This window comes from Pipistrellus hanaki, assembly GCF_964339955.1.
Source record: "Pipistrellus hanaki genome assembly, chromosome: 14".
Classification (NCBI taxonomy): domain Eukaryota; kingdom Metazoa; phylum Chordata; class Mammalia; order Chiroptera; family Vespertilionidae; genus Pipistrellus; species Pipistrellus hanaki.
In genome coordinates this window covers 14,719,669-14,742,510 of record NC_140516.1, presented here as the reverse complement: position 1 = coordinate 14,742,510, position 22,842 = coordinate 14,719,669, and the positions used below count along the sequence as shown (strand labels likewise).

At 37.6% G+C, this 22,842-nt stretch overlaps 2 protein-coding genes across 8 annotated transcripts in view; one reads left to right on the top strand and one right to left on the bottom strand.

Annotated features, from left to right (window-relative positions):
- Positions 1–22,842, top strand: part of NUDT13 (nudix hydrolase 13) — a 438,779-nt gene that overhangs the window by 262,483 nt on the left and 153,454 nt on the right. The window lies entirely within an intron of this gene.
- The window catches only part of PPP3CB (protein phosphatase 3 catalytic subunit beta), a 56,574-nt gene that overhangs the window by 33,121 nt on the left and 611 nt on the right, over positions 1–22,842 (bottom strand). For all 7 annotated transcript variants that reach the window (XR_014796863.1, XM_084904945.1, XM_084904948.1 and 4 more), the window contains exons 2-6: positions 7,253–7,453; positions 6,422–6,546; positions 3,599–3,710; positions 448–593; positions 45–184 (exon numbers count right to left, since the gene is read on the bottom strand). Coding sequence is in view for 6 of the 7 variants with exons in the window: in XM_084904945.1 (XP_084761071.1) it covers positions 45–184; positions 448–593; positions 3,599–3,710; positions 6,422–6,546; positions 7,253–7,453 (724 nt within the window). In the remaining variant the exon portion in view is untranslated. The remainder of the gene's footprint in view (positions 1–44; positions 185–447; positions 594–3,598; positions 3,711–6,421; positions 6,547–7,252; positions 7,454–22,842) is intronic.

The window sequence follows — 22,842 nt, the reverse complement described above, 5'->3', positions numbered from 1 at the left end:
TTTTAACAACTAAAATGTGATTAAGCTTGGATATTTTTCCTTACTTATAAAAATAAGAACATCCTCGAACTGTATTGTGACTAAAATGTTCCTGTGATTTTTCATTTCCAAAATCTTCAGAAGGATCGGACCATAACAAGTCACACATTGGTCCAAATGCAGGTGGCTCTTTAAATCTATCTAACTGTGAAAGAAAGGAAAGAAACAAAAAATAGAAATAACTTGTCAAAAAGTGGGAATACAATAGACACAGGATAGTGATACCAACTTTGAATACTGTCCATACCACATTGTTTTGAATGGTTAGAAGATACTTCCTTAAAATATCAGTCTACTAATTTTTACCATACCTAACATTAGCAGTGAAGAGAAGTTTGAAGTATCTATTTTCTACCCAACAAAGCACTAAAGATAGGAGCCAACCCTGGAATTAAATTATGTACTCACTCTCCTAATGTCATCCAGTGTGTGGATTTCTGGTGAAAGCCCACCATGAACACAAAGAAATTGTTGGTTTAAAAGTGCAGCAAGAGGCAGGCTATCAAAAGCTTCCATACAAGCTTCATAGACTCTTTCTGAATATTTAATTTTACCTAGAAAAAGAAAATATTAAATTGAAAATTACATTACTAGTTTATCATTTTTAAAAACACGTATACTTGAATATTAACACAAAGGCAAGGAAACTAAAGACAGAAAATAGCCAAGTGGTGACCAGAGGTTGAGAACACGTGAAGGGGTGACTATAAAAGGCAGCAAGAGGAATTTAAGAAATGATAAAACTTTTCTGTATCATGACTGTGATGATGAGCAGTGCTATGCATTTGCCAAATCTCAGGATTAAACACAATAAAGAGTGAAGCAAGCATCTTTCTCTATAAAAATCAACAAAGATAATGTTATCAGTCTTATACAAAATATTTGCTCTTGTAAATTTATTTTGAGTATGCAGCAGATAGTCATAAAATATCTCTAAAAATAGTTCAACCCTTCACCGTTTAGGCCAAGTAAAGCAAAATTAGAACTACACTTAAAGCTAAAACAGTTTTAATATTTTAAGTGTCAGTGATTACTTTGTTGTTATAAGCAAGACTACAAAATTCAAGGTCAATCCAATTAAAAAATAAATAAAAGAAATATCTTTTCATATGTTGAAGAAACAGAGGGGTTCCTTAAGTTCATAACCAAATGCTTAAAATGGGCAGTGAAGCCAAAAGTCAATATAATACAAGACAAAACTTCACTTTTCAAACTTATCATTTACTTTAAGATAGCATACATATTCTTTTACTCTTTTATGCCTTTAAATGCCTAGAAACTTTGTTTTTGGTGGAATTTTGGCAAGTGGTTTATTAATTATCTAAAGAGGCAGAGCTTAGTTCCTATTTTCCTTATTAATACTGTAACATTCAAATGAGAAAATCTATATCCAGCCACCAGAGGTCCTAAACTGATAGTCTATTAGACCTGTTTTCCAACATTATCCTATATAATAAAAGCCTAATATGCTAAGTGTCTGGTCATCTATTCAACCAATCAAAGTGTAATATGTTTATGATATGCAAAGGCCGTTCAACTGCTTGCTATGATGTGCGCTGACCACCAGAGGACAGACAGTCGACCAGTTGACTAGTCGCTATGACATGCATTGACTACCAGGGGGCAGACACTCCAAATGATAGGTTAGCTTGCTTCTGGTGCCTGGCTGAACAGGACTAAGCAAGATGGGCTGGACACACCCTGGAGCCCTCCCATGGTTCCTCCCCGGCTGGCCAACCTCCCCTGTCCCTTCCCAGCCCCAATCATGCACTGGTGGGGTCTCTTGGCCTGGCCTGCACTCTCTCACAATCCAGAACCCTTCATGGAATGTCGGAGAGCTGGTTTCGGCCTGTTCCCGCAGGCTAGATCCAGAGACCTCACAGGTGCACAAATTCATGCGTCAGACCTCTAGTGGTTTAATAAACATTTTAATTTGATTGCTCGGTTGCTTTTAGGGCAAATTTTAATTTGATTGCTTTTAGGTAAAGCATGCACGTTCTCATCTGCCTGATCCTTGAAGTTATATGATTTTGCCTCATCTGCAATTACCTATCACTTTTCCTTCCTTTACTGTAAGTCTCTACTACAATAATATGATCTTTACTGGATCATGTTTGAATCTCAATAATTCTGAAATTACCTATTTTTAGAACTTAACTCTAAGGCTTAATTATTAACAACCATACGGCTAGAAGGTGTGAAAAATGGCCAAACATTGTTCTATTAGAAGCCTGGTGCACGAAACTTGTGTATGGGGGGGTGAGGGAGAGGGTATCCCTCAGCCCAGCCTGCATCCTCTCCAATCTGGGACTACTTGAGGGATGTTCAACTACCCGTTTATAGGGATCGGGTCATGGGGATGTGGCCAGCCTGGGTGAGGGGCTGATGGCTGTGTGTAGGCTGGCCACAGCCCCTTCAGGGTGGGGTTCCCCACTGGGGTGCTTGGCCAGCTGGGTGAGGGGCTGATGGCTGTTTGCAGGCTAACCACAACCCCCCAGCCGGGACCCTCACCTCATGGGGGTGTGACCAGCCTGGGTGAGGGGCTGAGGGCTGTTTTCAGGCTGGCCACACCTCTGGCGACCCAAACTCCCAGCCCCTCCTTTTTTTCTTTTTTCTTTTCCAGTGCCTCCTTGAGCGGAGGCCACTAGAGGCCTGGTGCATGAATTCGTGGTCCCTCCCCAGCTGGCCAACGAATTCAGCACCAGTGGGTCTCTGGATCTAGCCTGCGGGGATCGGGCCGAAAACAGCTCTCCAACATTCCATGAAGGATCCTGGATTGTGAGAGGGTGCAGGCTGGGCCAAGGGACCCCATCAGTGCATGATTGGGGCTGGGGAGGGACACAGGAGGGTCAGCTGGAAGCAGGTATCTGGGATTTATTTATCTTCTATAACTGAAACTTTGTAGCCTTGAGCAGAGGCCAGGGCTGGCCAGAGTGAGAGGGAAGCTTGGCTTCCTCTATCACCAGGGGCAACCCAAGCCTCCTGCTCACTCCAGCTCTGTGGCTGCCGCCATCTTTGTTGGGTTAATTTGCAAACTTGCTCCTGATTGGCTGGTGGGTATAGCAGAGTGGTGGTCAATTTGCACGTTTCTCTTTTATTAGTGTAGATACCATGTGATTTCTTATAACTATTTGATTATCACTGCTATAATAATTTAAGAGTGAAATTGGGTACACATTATAGGCTAAGAATGCCAATTCATTAATAGCATGTTTCAAAAAATGTGCAATGATGACAGGATGAACAATTTGTTAAGAAATTTCATAGGAATGCCTCAATATTAGGGGACAAAAATCTCCAATGCAACAACAATTTCTTTTTAGTTTTATCGTCCCTGTTACCATTACTATATATAAGTAACTATATATAAAACTCAAAATTGTTCTTAAGGACATGTGTTAGAATAAAATGCCATTAAACACTAGAAAGTTCTTGACAATCTTCCTCAATTCTTTACATGTTTGTACACAAAATCTGTTCTTATATATTTCAAACTCTTACTATCCATGTCACCCAGAAAGAATGAGGAAGTAAAAATATTTCTAATGGCAGTACTCACATTCCTGCTTAAAGGTAAAATATTCAGTAAGGTGTCTGCATTCATGATTGCCTCTCAGAAGAAATAATGTGCTTGGGTATAGTATCTTCAGGACCCATAAATATAAGACACACTGCAAAAGAAAATGTTTCCAGTGAATTTATCTTATATTTTTGTTTAACTTAGTTGCTTGATCATTGCTCCTTTCCCTCTAACCTTATTACACTTACATTCTCTATTACTCATTCTTTTTTTTCTTTGTTCCTAACAGAAATGTAAACTTCTAGAAAAGTACCTAGCAAACAATAAAAGATCAATAAATATTTGTTGAATGAATAAGTCAAATAATCTATTTAATTACTTTAGATTTACAAATTGCTATAAAAACAATTAGCAGGTTGGTCTCTTTCTTAGGTAGATCAATAAATAATAATGTAAGAAATTATAGCAGCTAACACTTATTGAGTACTTATGATGTATCAAGCACTGTAAAATTAATCCTATGATGTAATATTATCTCTATTTTACAACTGAGGAAACTAAAGCAGAGTTAAAGTAACTTGTCCAAAATCATGAAATTTGTATGTAATGGAGAAAGAATTCTGATTCTCTGATGTTAAGCATTAAGCCATGCTACCTAATGACAGAAATAGCCACACTTACGTTTATTTTGTAATGAACAAATAAATACTTTTTCTAAATAGATTTAACATAAGAAACAGTCACATTTTACTTATTTGTATAAAAAAAATAAGGAAGGACTATTTACATGGAAATAATCTTGGTTTATATTACATACATAAAAAGAAAAAACAAACTTTATTTTTAACAAGTTAAGGTCTACTGAAATGTGTAACTATTCACACCTTCATTTTATTCACAAGAAAAGAAGAATTAAGCCAGAAAAATACTTATTTAAAAAATACTTATTAAAGGACTACCTGTTCTTCTTGTGTATTTTGATACTTTGTTATTTTCCTTTTATAACAATAAAATGTATTAAGAGTCAGCTACAGGGCATACACACTACCATGTTCAGTTACCAACTAAGTTTCCTAAAAATGTTTATTGTATTTGACAAAGCCCCCAGTCTTTTTGTTAAAAACTATTATCTGTTTTTCTTGAAGCTTTGAGGGAAGATTGAACAGACTGTCAAATCTCAGAGGGAAGGTGGGGGTGAGTGGGTGGGAAGAGATCAACAAAAGAGCTTTTATTACATATGCATAACCCATGGACATAGACAATAGAGTGGTGAAGGCGTGGGAGGGAGGAATGGGGTGGACTAGAAGGGGCCAATGGGAGAAAAAAGGGGATGTATGTAATACTTTCAACAATAAAGATTTAAAATTTTAAAAAACAGGAAAAAAAACATGATGCTTTAAATTTATATTTACTGACTTGGAATACATCGCAGTGTGTGAAAAAAAGCTAGTTACAGAAAAATATTATAATATAGTCTCATTTTCATTCAAAAAAAGGAGAGTATATAAATGTCAAATTATGTTATTTGCCCGAAATATAATCGTATAAATTTTCAAAACATTTTAAAAGGAGATATAAATATTAGAAAATACATACTGTTCTATTTTAACCTGATTTTATTTATATAATTAGAAAAGTAAAAGAAAAAGAATCATCTACCATTAAGTGATAATCAACAGGTCATTTTAATGCCTCTTAAGTTTTTAAAAACAAATGAATAATTTCAGAATACACAGGATTCCATATGATATATTAGGGGTCTTAAGAGCTATAGAAGGAGGAAAAGAAGTATTAGGGTTTAAGCAATAAAAGCATTATAATGTGCTTTATTTAAACAGAGAAAATTCAATTACTCTTCTTTCACACAGGTTAATAATACCTTTAGGGCTAAGAGAGAGAAACAGCACTAACTTCTTTTTTTTTTTTTTTAAATATATTTTATTGATTTTGTACAGAGAGGAAGGGAGAGAGATAGAGTCAGAAACATCGATGAGAGAGAGTCATCGATCAGCTGCCTCTTGCACACCCCCTACTGGGGATATGCCCGCAACCAAGGTACATGCCCTTGACCGGAATCGAACCCCGGACCTTTCAGTCCCCAAGCCGACGCTCTATCCATTGAGCCAAAACGGTCCCGGCCTTTTTTTTTTTTTTTAAATATATTTTATTGATTTTGTACAGAGAGGAAGGGAGAGAGACAGAGTTAGAAACATAGATGAGAGTCATTGATCAGCTGCCTCTTGCACACCCCCTACTGGGGATATGCCCGCAACAAAGGTACATGCCCTTTAGCGGAATCGAACCCGGGACCCTTCAGTCCCCAAGCCAATGCTCTATCCATTGAGCCAAACCGATTTCGGCAGCACTAACCTCTTAAGCACATGTGTCAAACACAAGGCCCGCGGGCCAAATCCAGCCCGCCAGGCCTTGCAATGTGGCCCGAACCGCGCTGTCATCACTGCACTCCGCTGTCAGTTTATGACATTGTCAGTTTATGACTGTTCAGTAAACCATTCGGCCTGCGATTTAGGCTGGATTTTAGATTTTGGCCCCTTCTCTGATTGAGTTCGACACCCCTACTCTTAAGGCTACTAGATAACAGGGCAATACAGACCCCTCAGTTTGCTTATAATTTCCACTGAGAAAAAATCACAATTATATAAACAGAGTAATACAGGGAAAATTAAGAGATTATTTTGAATAACAGAAGAGGAATAAATAATCGCTTTACCTAAAATCTTCAGATAATACTGAAGTATTAAAAAGAACCCAACACAGGTACTTTAAGAAACTTATTTTACTAGGAATTAATGAAAATCATCTATGATAACACTTAGAAGCAAAACAGTACATGATTATTACCTCTATACTGAAATAACCTCTGTCCACATAATCACCAAGAAAAAGGTATCGTGTATTAGCAGGTGATCCTCCTACTTCAAAAAGTTTCATCAGATCAAAAAATTGGCCATGAATGTCACCACACACTGAAACAAGAAGATTATTAGATATGAAAAAAAAACCACTCTAAAATAACAAATTTTACTTAAATTTTAATTTATTTTACATAAGAGATAGTATAAATTCTATCAAGAAATGTCTAAGAAGGCAGACATATGTGAAAAATCATGACAGGGATGATGTGTACCTATGCTCAAGATATAAAACAAGACGTAACAAAAGTAAAAAAAAGACGTAACAAAAGTAGTAAAACTTAAAGCCAGCAACAAAATTTTCATCTATATTTTATAAAGCTTCTCTTCAGAAAACCAACCATGTGTGTTTTAGGATGACAAAATTATAATGATGGCAGTAAAAACACCAATCTAACTCAATACTTTCTGTAGACTTCTAAATAATTATCCTTAGTATCTGATATGATATTTAGGCATTTGTCCCTAAAGACGGAAAGCAAAGTAAGTATTTGTTGAATGAAACTGAATTATGGCCAACACAACTAATGAAACCTTCAAAATAGCATATTAGACTAACTTCTGCACTCAGATTATTTAGGATCATATTTATTCACTGAAAATAGGGAAAAAACTTTTTAAAATAACGTAAAATTTCAAGATAATGTCCATGTAATATTAATTTAGTATATGCTATGATTTAAAAGAGAAAGCTCTATATCAAGGCAATTAAATAATGGTATGATAAAAAAAATAATATCTAAAACATAAATAAATGTACCTGTAATTGGAGCCTCTACTTCTATCATGGTTTTCTCTCTCCGAAGGATGGCAGCACCCTCATTGATTATTCTAAGTGCAATTTCTTCATCTACCCGACCTTCTTTTACTAAGTGGTTCTTCAGAACATCAACCCGAGGTATCCCATCCATATCAAATACTTCTTCAGATGTCAAGCGATGTGTTGGAGGGAAAGGGACAGCTGCAATTTTATTATGATTAAGAAAAAAATAAGTCACTATATATTATATTAACATAGAACTAATGAATAGATATAGGTAAATAAGAGTAAAAAATAAAAAGGTTCTTGTTCTTCATTTATTGAAGTATTAATTTTTTAAAAGCCTTTTAAAAAGAGCTATCAAAGTATACATATTTTTATTAATCTGTATATATAACAATTTGTTTGTTGAGAATTATTAGAGAAATAAATTGTCTCACAAAATTTAAGTTCTTTCAGGATAACCAAAACTTTTTTCTTTAAGATAAAACTTTTTTTTTTTTTTTTTGGCAGAACTCTCAAAATATATCATTCACCCTTCATCTTATATTAAGTACAATAAATATAACTTAATACTACATAGGCCTGAATAGACAGAAATCCCAAATATAAGGCGATCCACCATGTTTCTAATAAGAATATAAAAAACATTGTTTTCTGGCCAACTTGAATAGAAACTTTTAAGGATATAGATAAAACAGCCAATGCTTTCTTATGAAATTTAAATTAATTTAGATGCATGTATAGACTTCAAACATTAATAAGTCATGACAATTTTAAAATACTGCTTTTCTCCTACCTTCATGTTTCACAAACCACACATTTGAAACAGTTATAAACAGTTATACACCTTCAACATCAGTGTATTCCTTATCATTGGAGACTTTTTTAAGTCATCTAATACTTCTTAAAAACAAATTATCTTCACTCCCCTTTAAGTTCTTTTTGAGAAAAAGCACTTTTGAATATATGTAAAAAGTAATCATTGAAAATTTATCCTAAGCTACAGTCTTTACTGAAATAATTGGCCTTTTTACTCCTGTGTACTAAACATATATGTACTAAAAATACATAAAATAAGTAATCACCAACTATAATGTTTGAAACTGATGTTTTTAAAATGGAACAGAAAACAATTGTGGTATATTTTCAATGGTATCTAGCACAATTTGAAGGCATATATCTAGCAAAAATTACTACTATATATCTGTTAAGTTTATTTGATTCATTTTTCACTGAATCCAACAAGTGAGTTCTTTATGCATTTAAGATCACTGAAGTTGTTTTAGGCTTTTTATCAGATACTACTTTGTTTTTCAAAAGAAAGAAAAATTTATAGAAAGTCTACATACAGCAGACTGTTAGGCAGCTTCCTCTTTTCTGAGCTAAAACTTTTTTTGGGGGAAAAACTCATATGCCTATACAGTTTATAGTATTTCTTGATGTTTCATTGTGATTAACTATATATATATATATATATATATATATATATATATATATATATATATATATATATATTGAGCTCAGCGACTGGAATGGCAGAACAACAAGAACTACCAGTGTCTATGACGCACACTGTGGCAGCCAACCAGCCTGATCTGGGCCTGATTGGTCCCTCTCCCCCCCACCCTGCTGGTCCCCAACACCCCTATTGGGGGCAGGGCTGGTAGGCCAACTGCCCACAGCCCCTCCCCACAAGAGCCCAGCCCAATGGGCCCCATCAGGATGGGCTGGCTGGACCCCACCTGTTATTATACAGAAGACTGGAAATATATAGAACAACTGCTTCTTCATATTTCATAACTTGGAGTAAGTAAAGACAGGGGGCTGAGCTAGAATTACATTAATTACAGAAGGAAGAATAATAAATAAGCATGTTCTCATACAAGGGGAAAAAAGAACTCAATCCTTTAAAAGTGCATATGAGAAAAAAATTTTAGGAAAAAATCCCTTAGAAATGAGATAAGAACTGATGTAGAGGGATTGTCAACCATTTCTAAAAGATTCTGAAATCACCAATCCCTCTTGCTTTCTTCTTTGACACTTAGTAAAACAAAACTTGAACTTGTTTTTCCTTGGTTAGAATACACTTATTCCCATTTCTTTTTTTTTTTTTTTTAATATATTTTATTGATTTTTAACAGAGAGAAAGGGAGAGAGATAGAGAGCTAGAAACGTCGATGAGAGAGAAACATCAACCAGCTGCCGCTTGCACACCCCCTACCGGGGAAGTGCCCGCAAACAAGGTACATGCCCTTGACCGGAATCGAACCCGGGACCTTTCAGTCCACAGACCGACACTCTACCACTGAGCCAAACCGGCTTCGGCTCCCATTTCTTTTTACTACTACCTGGAACAGGCATTAAATACATTTTATTCCCCCAAATATACTATTTCTAGATTCTAATAAAATAAAAACCACTGCTAAAATGTTTTTCTCCAACTAAAGATTAAAAAGCCCAGTGGGTGTGGCTCTGTGGCTGAGCACTACCCTATGAACCATAAGGTCATTGTTTCCATTCCCTGTCAGGGCACATGCCCAGGGTTTCAGGCTCAATCCCCATGGGGGGGGCGGGGGGTGGGGTGGGGTGCAAGAGACAGCTGATCGATTATTCTCATTATTAATGTTTCTCTCTCTCTCTCCCTCTTCCTTCCTCTCTCTGATATCAATAAAAACACATTTTTTTAAAATTACACAAACTAGCCGAAACCGGTTTGGCTCAGTGGATAGAGCATCAGCCTGGGGACTCAAGGGACCCAGGTTCGATTCTGGTCAAGGGCATGTACCTTGGTTGCGGGCACATCCCCAGTGGAAGGTGTGCAGAAGGCAGCTGATTGATGTTTCTCTCTCATCGATGTTTGTAACTCTCTATCACTCTTCCTTCCTCTCTGTAAAAAATCAATAAAATATATTTTAAAAATAAATAAGTACACAAACTATTATATATAATATAACCAAATTTGCCCTCATCAGTAAACCAACTGTTTAAAAGCTACAGAAATTAACAATTGATTATTCAATAAATCAAAAGTTACTTTTGAGCCGAAACCTGTTTGGCTCAGTGGATAGAGCGTCGGCTTGAGGACTGAAAGGTCCCAGGTTCCATTCCTGTCAAGGGCCATGTAGCTTGGTTTCGGGTGCATCCCCAGTAGGGGTGTGCAAGAGGCAGCTGATCAATGTTTTTCTCTCATCGATGTTTCTAACTCTCTATTCCTCTCTCTTCCTCTCTGTGAAAAATCAATAAAATATATAAATTTTTTAAAAAGTTACTTTTGAGACACAAAAAATGAGAAATTTAAATATTTCTTAAAAACAAATTTCTGAGATCAAGATAAGATCGTATTTTTCTCATTAGGCCAAGAGAATTTCTTAATTACTTTACTCAGGAAATCAGGCACTGTTTAAGAGGCTGCATTCTAGATTACGTATACTTTGTAATAATCAACAATATAATTTCACTAATAAATAAATTCTGTTCAAAATATAGAACTTCTTAAAAACCTATTTGGTAGCCCCACCCACCTTGGTCCAGTCAGCCAGTCATCTGTTGGCACTGCATGTTTTCATGTATGTGTGAAAGTCACACTGAGGTAATACCCCCTCTTTAACCCAGAGCCAGAATGTCTTTATTTAAGGGGTGGGGAGTGGAGTATAAAGTGGGAGAGACACACTGAGTAGTTGCCTCCCGCACACCCCCAACCTGGGCTGTGGATTGAGCCCTGCAACCAGTATGTGCCCTTGACTGGGAATAGAACCCGCAACAACTGCAGGCCAAAGCTCTATCCACTGAGAAAACCAGGCCAAGGCTGGAATACCTTTTAAGGAATGGGTATAAGTTAAGGAGTGAAGAAATGCCACCCTAGATAAAAGTTAGGTAAAAAATATTGAAGATCAGTGTTGTTCTAACAATACAAACTGAAAGTGGAGAACAGAAAGTTTCAAAAACCATGTTTTAATATATCAGTACATAAGAAAATAAGAGGAAAAAGGCAGGTGCTCTTTGGCAGGTAGGGAAAGGAGCTTTGGAAGGTGATCTAATCAGGTAAAAGAAAACTTACCAAAAAGAATTTGGCCTAATAAGGTATTAATTATTGACCCTCTTGGTCAATAGAGGGTTCAATATTTTTCATCAAAAATTAATATCACCCTGGCTGGGTAGTTCAGTTCATTAGAGCATTATCCCAATACCAAAGGCCTGGTGCACAAAATTCATGCATAGGGGTGTGTGTCTCTCAGCCCAGCCTGCATCCTCTTCAATCTGGGACCCCTCGAGGGATGTCCGACTAATTCATCCCGGTAGGATCAGGCCTAAACGGGCAGTCGGACATCCCTCTCACAATCCAGAACTGCTGGCTCCCAATTGCTTGCCTGCTTGCCTTTCTGATTGCACCTAACTGCTTCTTCTACCTGCCAGCCTGATCATCCCCTAATCATTCCCCTGCCAGTCTGATTGATGCCTAACTGCTCCCCTGCCAGCCTGAGTGCCCCTAACTGCCCTCCCCTGCAGGCCTGGTCGCCCCCAACTTCCCTCTTCTGCCAGCCTGGTCACCCCTAACTGCCCTCCCCTACAGGCCTGGTCCCTCCCAACTGTCCATCTTGTGGAGTCCATCTGGTGTCCACATGGTGGCAGCCATCTTGTGTGTTGGAATGACAGTCAATTTGTATATTATTATTTTATTAGATAGGATGTCAAGGTTTTAAACTCGATCCCTCAGTAGGGCACATAAAAGAATCAACCAATGAATACAGAAGTAAAACAACAAATCAATGTTTCACACTTTCTTCCTCTTTCTAAAATCAATCAATAAAAATATTTTAAAAATTAATATTCTCAAATTACTACTGTATGGCAACTCATAATTTTAAAGCATTTCCATCTATTTTTAAGCTTTTAAGGTGTGTTTTTTATTTCTAATTCATCTTCAACCCATTATTCCTGCTTTCCTAGTTTTTTCTTCCTATACATTTTTCTCCTTATTTTCAGACTATTTTTTCTGCTCTTCTATATTTGTGATAGGCAAAAACCAGAACATAAATGTAAGTATTGTAATGCAAATGGTCAATAACTGAAATGGCTAAAATGGAGGATTAGCTGGAACAACCTAAAAGGTTATAAAATCACCTCAAATCACCAGTTTCTAACATTAGCAAACCTGATTTGATAATATTCATTTTGACCAAAGTGTCCTGTTCAAAAACTTTCATTAACCCAAATTTTACCATGATGAGCATATCTTTTTAGTAATCAATAACATTCACAGGGTATTTCATTCAGATTTAATGTGTTGGTGGCTAAAAAACAAGGCCTAAAAAAGTTTTAATTTAGGAAGTTGGAAAAATAAACCAAGAATACAGATTGATGAGGGATGTGGGAGGGACAGAGATCTTACTTTTTCTACTACTGAGTAAGAAATCCTGAAAATTAATCCTGTTCCCCAAGTATAAGCAAAGGCTGCAAACTATTAGGTCCCCTGAGGCTTCCAACACCAATTGGGTTGCAGCTGGTGCCAAATGAACAACTTTACTCCAAAGTATCATTCAAGCCAAAGTGCTACCATTGGCAATGATATAAAATGAAGTCCTCCCTGTCATCTATACTTCTGAATTTTTATTTGTATTTTTTTACTTAAAAAAATTTTTTTATTGACTTCAGAGAGGGAGGAAGGGAGGAAAGAGAAACATCAATGATGAGATTTTTTTTTGTATTTTTATTTAAATATATATATATATATATTTTTTTATTTTTTTTTATTTTTCTTTTTTTTTTTTTTACAGAGAGAAAGAGAGAAGGAAAGAAAGTCAGAAACATTGATCAGCTGCCTCCTACACACCCCCTAGTGGGGATGTGCCTACAACCAAGGTACATGCCCTTGACTGGAATCGAACCAGGGACCCTTCAGTCCGCAGGCTGACGCTCTATCCACTGAGCCAAACCGGTTTCAGCAATGATGAGAATTATTATTATTTTTAAAATATATTTTATTGATTTTATACAGAGAGGAAGGGAGAGAGATGGAGAGTTAGAAACATCGATGAGAGAGAGTTATCGATCAGCTGCCTCTTGCACATCCCCTACTGGGGATATGCCTGCAACAAGGTACATGCCCTTGACCGGAATCGAACCCGGGACTCTTCAGTCCCCAAGCCGACGCTCTATCCATTGAGCCAAACCGGTCCCAGCTGATGAGAATTATTGATCAGCTGCCTTCTGCATGCTCCCACAACCAGGACATGTGCCCTGAAGGGGAATCAAACCAATGACCTTCTAGTTCATAGGTCAATTTTCAACCACTGAGCAACACTGGCTAGGCTCTCTGTATTTCTTTTATTTATTCCATGCCATCCTATGGCTGTTCTCCTCCGTCTGAATCTTTTTCGCTGAGGCCTCTAGAATTTCCATTATAAGAAAAAACAAAAAACAAAAAAAAACCCCACCCCTGCCCACTCTCATTTTACTCTTTGTTCAAAGAACTCTTGTCTTCATCTCTCTAGTTTAATTAAATCTTAGTTCCCCTGAAGGACATTTCTCAAATACATTTTTCAAAGTGAACACTCCTCATTAATCCACACGCCACTACTCCAGCAGAGAAAAAAAGTTTCCGCTCCCTATTATCACTTCCAACATCATCACTTCACTGAGGGAAAAAACATCTCCCTTTGAAGTCCCTGCCTTTGTTAAACTTCTAGTCACCTCTCATATGGAAGTCACAACATATAGGAATGAGGAGTAAGGGAGAATTACTTGTTCTTTATAATGTTTTTATTGATTTTAGGGAGAGAGGAAGGGAAAAGGATAAAGAGATAGAAACTTGGATCAGCTGCCTCCTGCACATCCCCTACTGAGGATTGAGCCCAGGCATATGCCCTGACCAGGAACCAAACTGGTAACCTCTTGGTTCATAGGATGATGCTTAATCACAGAGCCACACGGGCTGGGCTGGGTTATTTTTAAGATCAGAGACTTAACTATGTTTATCTGCTCGAAGGAAAGGCCCAATGGAGAGGAAGAGGCAGAAGAAACAGAATAGGGGGACATGTGTGGGGTATGGGATTCAGAGCACAGATAGAATGTTTAGTACTGGATGGGAGGAATACCTCTTACCTGAGATAGGAAGAAATATAAAGGTAGCTATCCCTTATTTTGACAACTAAGCTTCTTGAAAAAGTAATCTACAATGGATAGCTTCATCTTCTCACTTTTTGTCTATTTTCCACCTGGAATTAGCCTAGAAGTCTCTTTCTTTCTCACCCTATATGACCAATAGGTCTTAAATAATTCTGGGATTTATTCTTGTCCCTTTGGTCCTGGAAAACCAAGGAGGGAATTTCCCCCACGATCCTGGAATTACTATGACCTTTTCAATTATTCCCATACTCCACAATAATTAGAATACTTATTCTAAAATTCAACATTCTTGCCCTGGCCAGTGTGGCTCAGCTGGTTGAGCATCTAAGGGTCGCCATGCCCAGGGCTGTGGGCTTAATCACCAGTTGGCAACAAGCAGGAGTTAGCCAATCAATATTACGCTCTCACACAGATGTTTCTCTCTCTCTCACTTCCTCTCTCTCTAAAAGCAATAAAAAACATTTTTTAAAAATGCAGCATTCTCCTGTTTCAAGACAGGTTTCATTATGTAATATTTAAATTCTTTCTCCTAACATGGCAGATACGATTCTGTGATCTGACCCTTCCCTACATTTCCAACCCTCATCTTTTGCACCACCTCACATTCCACATACATCCTACACTATGGACACTTTCATTTTTTTAATTACATCGTTTTATTTAAAATGTTTACTTTGCATGTCTGTTTGGGGGTATACTATTCTTATCTTTTGCCTAATTTCTCCTTGTCCTTAAACTCATCAGTGTTCCAATTATTGAAAAATTTTCCTAATGTTTCCAGACTAGGTTAAGGTCACCACCTCCTTTGTGGTTCCACAGCACAACAAATGATGCACACTTATATCATGGCACTTATCAACTGCCCTGTAAGTATGTTCCCCCATGAGCTTATGAGCTCCTTGAAGGGAGGCAGCTGTCTTTCATCTCTACATACCTAGAGATTGGATCATAGGTAACTAATAAGTGTTTACTGAATTGAACATATACTATAGTTCCTAAAATATTTGTATATCTTGATACTAATTTATAGCAATAAAAACATTTATAGTGCTTAATTTATAGTTAACGAAGTATTTTCACATACATAATCCTGTATGATTCTCAGAGACATCCTGTGAGTTTGGTAGGGCAGGTTTTATCTTCATTTCACAAATGAGATAACAGTTTTTACTTAAATGACTTTCTCAAAGTGTTTCAATTAACTGGGTTTGAATCCTAGCTCTACCTTAATAACCATGGAAGAGCCATGATTGAAACTGAGATCTTCAAATGCTAATCCAGTACTATCTGTCTTATACCAACGCAATGACAATGCTTTTGTAATTAAAAGATTTATCGGAAGTCTTAATAATAAAAATCGGTATAACCCTTTCAGTCGCCAGAGGTAGAAGCATGGATTGGACACATGTTCTAAGGCAGTGGTTGGCAAAGCGCGGCTTTCGAGCCACATGCAGCTCTTTGGCCCTCAAAATAGACTCGGCCAGGCTGAAAACAGACTTCTGCGTATGGGCCACGAAGTTTCAATCGCACTGAATATGCGCGCCCATACGTGGTATTTTGTGGAAGAGCCACGCTCAAAGGGCCAAAGAGCCTCATGTGGCTTGCGAGCCGAGGTTTGCCGACCACTGCTCTAAGGAAAAGGTCCAATAAATCCTACAGCACTGTCTTCAAAATTTCAAAGTATCTTTGGGTTCCTTTTAATTTGTGGCATCTCTGTGAATATGCCTTTCCATCAAAACGATTCCCTTTCCCAGATTAGTTTTGTTATATTACCATTCTCTGTCACTCAGACTTAAAATTTTTGTGTGTGTTTTTTTTTAGGCTCCATGTCCTATTGATTCTTTATATGCTCATTTCCTTACATCTCCATTACTGCAAACGATGTTAGCCAATTCAAGGTCTTACCACTTTGTGTACTAGAAAAATCTAAGCTCTGTTTTTTTCTCCCCCTTGAGTGTGTAAAGCACAACTACGTAGATAAACCTACTCAAAAGCTTTGGGCAGTTTCTTAAAGGGAAAAAAGGCCTGAAACTTATTTTCTTTTTAACTGTTTGATTTTTAGAGAGAGAGGAAGAGAGGGAAACACTGATTTGTTGTTCCACTTGTTTATGCATCCATTGATTGATTTTTGTATCATCTCTACATACCCTGTACGGGGATGGAACCCACAACCTTGGCATATTGGGACAACACTACAACCAAGCTACCTGGCCGGGGCCTGGAACTTATTTTCAGGGACCTTCTCAATTTGTCTTCATATGTCATTCCAATCTCTGCCTCTAAATTTCATCAATTTAATAAATTCCTAAAGCAAAATTAGTCGGATTATTGTTTCCTTTAAAAAGTTTTGCTCTTCCACCTCTTTCATTCCCATATCCAATAACTGATCCAATATATATCTACTGTTTAATATTACTCATAAGTTGTGTCATATCTCGTTTCTCTTTTTTCCATTAATTCATGCCTTGGTCATTCTGTATTTGAACTACATCATTAATCTTCTGACATCATGATTTAAGCCTCTCCTCTCCTAACATTTTGTTCTACACAATACCATGTTAACTTGCAAAACTATGATATTGGATCATTCATCTACTTTGAAACCTTCAACAATAATAATGGTGATGGCTACCAATGGCAGAATACTTATCATGTGCCAGGCCAGACATTGTGGTACACACTTTACCTGGACTATCCTCATTAACCCTTCAAACACCCCATAATAATACTTCATTAACTCCATTTCACAGATGAGAAAATTGAGCTTAATGATATTAAGTATATTGTCCACAGTAAAAAGGTTATTAAGTAGAGCTAGGATTCAAACGCAGTCAAACTCTAGAACCCGTGTTCTTAATCATGCAGAGGTCATACTGTTTATTAGCTTAAGTTCCAGCTTTTCAACTGTACAAAAGATCCTTTCCAACTTCATCTCCTGCCATTACTTGCCAAGCACTTTACACAGTCACATTTTCACGCTTAAAAAGAACAACAACAACAAAACACTTCTGTGCCTTTCTGCTGCTGTTGTGCTGCCAGAAAGTATTTTCTCCACCCAGCCATAACTTCTATCCAGAGCAATTCTACTTATCCTTTAAGGCCCACCTCAAAACATAAGCCTTGGTGGTGCTTTCTCTCCAAGTAAGATGGTCAATTCCTCTTTTACAGCTCCAACAGCACTTTGTACCTGTTCACTGTATTAGTTATTACAATAATGTCTCCTCTAGACTGCCAGCATCCAAGAGAATCCATCTTACTTAATGTATTTAATTCTTCCATGTCTAATATAACACCTGGTACAAAGCAGGTACTTAATAAACGTTGCACAAATAACTGGTTCCAATCCTCTACTTCTCTGAAACCTACCCATCCTCCAAGGACCCTTCCTCCTACACAAACTCCTGCTAGAGCTAGACCATTCCAGCCCAGAGTCATCACAATCTCCTTTGAATGCAAACAACTGCTGGCTCTGCCTCTTAGCTCACACTTATTAAACACACCCGTCCATGTGATACATAACCTTTCATGGGTACTTATTTCTCCCAGAACCAATACTGTATCTTATCTCTTGTTCTTCTGCAGTTTTAGCATACAGCAAGCATTTAATAAATATCTTCTATTTGATTATTTGAGGTATCAAACTAAATTTTACATACCACACAAGGATATCCAATTAGCTTCAGCTTATTTTATCTCTGTGCATAAGCATTTTTATGATGAAATAAAGTCAGATGATGGGCAGTAAAATATAACTCGTGTAATAAATCAAGGTTCTTTTCACTAAACTTCCTTATAGCTTTTTTTTTTTTTTATGTTTTTATTTATTTGAGAGAGAGGAAGGGAGAGGGAGATAGAAACATCAATGATGAAAGAGAATCACTGATCAACTGCCTCCTGCATACCCCGATTCGGACCCGAGTCTGCAACTGGGGCATGTGCACTGACCACGAATCAATCGAACTGTAACCTCCTGGTTCATAGGTTGACATGGAACCCCTGAGCAATACCAGCCTGGCACTTACAACTCTTACCAATTCATTCAATGAAAATCTGTAATACCAGCCTTTGCCTCACTATTAAGCAGCTATATTTCCTCCTTGGCATTTTCCTTCTAAGATGTCTTGTTACCACAGTATGTTCTCTTTCTTTCTCTTTCTTTCTCTTTCTCTCTCTCTCTCTCTCTCTCTCTCTCTCTCTCTCTCTCTCTCTCTCCCTCCCTCTCCCTCTCTCTCTCCCTCTCTCCCTCTCTCCCTCTCTCCGTCTCTCTCTCTCTCTCTCTCTCTCTCTCTCTCTCTCTCTCTCTCTCTCTCTCTCTCTCTCTCCCGGCATTTTCCTTCTAAGATGTCTTGTTACCACAGTATGTTCTCTCTCTCTCTCTCTCTCTCTCTCTCTCTCTCTCTCTCTCACACACACACACACACACACACACACACAATATTCTCTGTTCCTTTGCTTTCTCTAGGACACATAGTACTGAAGAATTATTTTATTAGACTTATTAGAGTTTAATGGGGATAGAAAAAATAAAAAGTCTTAAGAGTTATCTTTTTACATAGGCAAGTCCACAAAATACCTCTGAAATTAAAATTCAAACCCTAGCTGGTTTGGCTCAATGGATAGCGTCAGCCTACGGACTGAAAGGTCCCATGTTCGATTCCGGCCAAGGGCACATGCCTGGGTTTTGGGCTCCATCCCCAGTAGGAGGTGTGCAAGAGGCAGCCAATCAATGATTCTCTCTCATCATTGATGTTTCTATCTCTCTCTCCTTCTCCCTTCCTCTCTGAAATCAATATATATATATATTTAAAATTAAATTAAATTAAAATTCAAGTTGGTTTAAATAAAATATAATGAAATAGAATTAGCAAGAAACACTGAAGTAGCTATGTGTTTCATCTAAAAATCTGTAATGAGCCGGGCCAGTGTGGCTTAGTGGTTGAGCATTGATCTATGAACCAGGGGTCATGGTTCAATTCTTGGTCAAGGCACATGCCTGGGTTGTGGGCTTGATCCCCAGTGTAGGAGGTGCTGCAGGCAGCTGACCCATGATTCTCTCTCATTATCGATGTTTCTATCTCCCTCTGCCTCTCCCTTCCTCTCTGAAATAAAAATGTTAAAGAATAAATAAAATAAAAATCTGTAATGAAAAATAAGCAAACCTAAAAAAGCTAAGGTACTGGAAAAACACTTAAGCCAATTAACCTAAGCAGGGCAGGCTAGCAACAGAACCTAAATAAATCAAAGGCTGCCCACCAGAAATATATCAGCTTTAAAATTTAAAACACATATACTTCAGTGTTTTGTTTAATCAGAAAATCTGATAATTTAAGAAATGAGGCAAAAAGAAATATTGAATCCAAAAGAAAGTCACATTGTGAATGCTAAAATGAACATACACATGATACAGACAATGCACTTTAAGTAATAAAGTAGACTTTAAAAAAAAATCAAGACTAAAAGATTCAATCACCTCAAAGGGCAATCTAGTCTTACAAATCTGAGTAGGTACATTTTTAAAGTATCTGAAAAGAAAAGGAAGTGTCTGGATAATTCAGGTCAAGCAAATTATGAGGGGAGAAAGGAGAGCAATATACATAAAATTCAAAGTTTTATGCTTCACTTAATTACCTAAACCAACTTTGTTGATGTGGAAGTACGGCACTTATGCAGTTAGCTATTTTTCCTAGTTTGTTTCTATGTTCTTGTTTCCAACTTCTTATCTAAAATAGAAAAATGCTTAACAGAAAATAGTTAAGAGGGCATACTCTTCTCACCTAAAGCACTTGGGCTACATAAACTTTAAAGGAGAAGAATTAATTATACCAGAGCCAACAGCTGGAGTGGGCTCAGAACTAAATTTGCTTTAACTAACCAGAAAACCTAATTACACATTATTAGTGATATGGAATTACCAATGATAATTTCAGTGACGAGCTAATTACATTTATACATGAATCACCTACAGTATTCCAATGTCTCAAACTTCACATGAAGTGAATTTCAGGCATCTGATATTCAACACTGAAAGATCTATATCATACCCCCCCTCCCCCCCCCCCCCCCCCCCCCGCCTTTAAAATCCATGTGACTATAAAATACAGGTCTCTTGACTACTACAAGGGTAAGAGTATAAAACTGAGAAAAGGAAAAGTTTCAGGGTGTAAACGACTACTTGTATTCAATACCAATGATGGTCTCCATAATATTACTAATATGAAATGGTACAGCTGCAAAAGTAGCACATATTGTACTTTGTAAAAAATCTGGATTTTAACAAGTTTTAAACTTGATTGAATTAACACTGTGGATATCTTCTCTGTCATCAAATGTAACATTATGCTAAACAATTATTGAATGAGAATGCAAGAAAGAAGCCGGAAGATGAAATCTAAAAATGGTTTTCTGTCTGAAAGGTGAATTTCCCAGTAATTTCTGAGTAAGCCAGAGATGAGACTCCATGTGCAAACTAGTCTGTTGCCAGCTATCTCTATAATCACATGATCCATATAAGGCATTCTAACTGGCTAGCAAACACAATAAATGAAAGTTGTCTTGATGAAAAATATACTATTATGTACATGAGATCTTATATACATAAACTCTAACTATGATTTTCAATTTACTAAGTCAAATTATTTTTATTCCATATTCAAATATGACTGTTTGGGAATCACACCTTACCCCTAAGGAATACACCTTGTTTAAAATCTTACTTTTACTGTATTTAAGAAGTACAGGGAAGACATTACCACACACACACACACACACCGTATTTTCTGGTGTATAAGACGACCCCCTAATTTTACAGTTAAAACATAGGTTTAGGCCTATATTCGCTGTTTAAGACTACCCCCTACTTCAAAGAAAAGACTTATTTTGCCGTCAAGATCTGCGGGTAATTTTTGTGCAATTTTGGTCCTTTTCCCCCTATTTTCGGTTGACTTTTTTTCATTTCAAAGTCTTCTTATACGCCAGAAAATACGGTACCTACACTAATAAAAGAGTAAGATGCAAATTGACTGTACCTTCAGGACGCCCACCAGCCAATCAGGAGTGATTGTGCAAATTAACCCAACAAAGATGGCTGGTTAATTTGCATATACAGGTGCCAAGCAGCTGGAGGTAAGGCAGGACAGGACGCTTGCATTCTGCACCACCCCACCTGCTCCAGGCCTCTGGGCAGCATGGGAAGGCAGAAAGGCAGCTCTGGCTGGAGTAAAAGCAGTGCCAGCAGCCAGGGGAAGGAAGGCCCATTCTTACACAAGTCTTCCTGCATCAGGCCTCTAGTGTGTGTGTGTGTGTGTGTGTGTGTGTGTGTGTATGTATGTATGTATGACACAAAACAATAAGATACACAGCATAAGAATAGCATAAACACATTGTTCAGAAATGTGATTGGCTGTACCATCTAATAGGGTGAAAGTGCCCAGGAAATGACCATATAACACAGATACAGAATCAGAAAATGAAGAGGCAGCCCATGTCTCTTGTGCCACCTGGACGAAAACTCCAGTATTTCATAATAGGATGAATGCCTGAACTAGCAATCTTTCTCTCTTTCTAAAAAGATTTCACAGGACCAGGATCCCATAAACTCTTCATTCAACTCATTCCAATGCCTGGCCCAGCCGGACATACCACTAACTTTTAAAAATTATTTGGAGAAGCCTGGTTACAAATTAGTGTTATTATTAAAGGGGGCTCAAATCGAAAGCTTAAAATAACACAAAGGAAAAACTTTTTCTTGTTTTTAAAAATTTTAATGGAAACATACCTGGTCACTAGGCTTAACAGTGTTTAAACATTGTGCCAGTATATTTGAGAAACTAAATTTAAAAATAAATAAATAATCTATCTTTCAAAAATAAACATAATACAATAAAAAAAACTTTATAATGATTTCAATTTATTGACCAAGCAACATAATAAAGAAAAAAAAAGATCATTCCAAATCGTTTTCCACCTCCACATAAGTGTTTGCAGTTGATGGGCTCTCCCAGAAAGCATGGAGTTGGCTAAGTAACTCTCCATCAGCCCTCTATTTTTCTATTTTAAGTTAATCTGCTGACCTGTTGTGGGTAAACACCCATAAATTCGGCCCCAGCTGAGAAATATTTAACTTTTCCTTCTACGGGGAGCGCATGGGTGTGCGTGCTCAAAAGGGAAGGGGTAAGTAAGCCTTTAGGCCTTTGACCAGTGTCGCCCGTTTTCTACATTTTGTCAATGCTTCTTTCTATCCACGAGGCTCTTTTTTAGGGGGTCTTTTATGCTGACTTTTCTCGCCATCTATTCTGCACTTAGAGCCGGGTCCCCACATCCTCCCTGGTCCCTTTACCCTGGTCTAGTCCCACAGGGTGTCCCCCGCGTAGGGTGGCCGCGGAGTCCCGGGGGAACCCGGGGGCCCGGCTGTAAGTGGGGGCGCGCGGGGCGGGCGGCTGTCACCGGGGCGCGGGCGTGGGCCA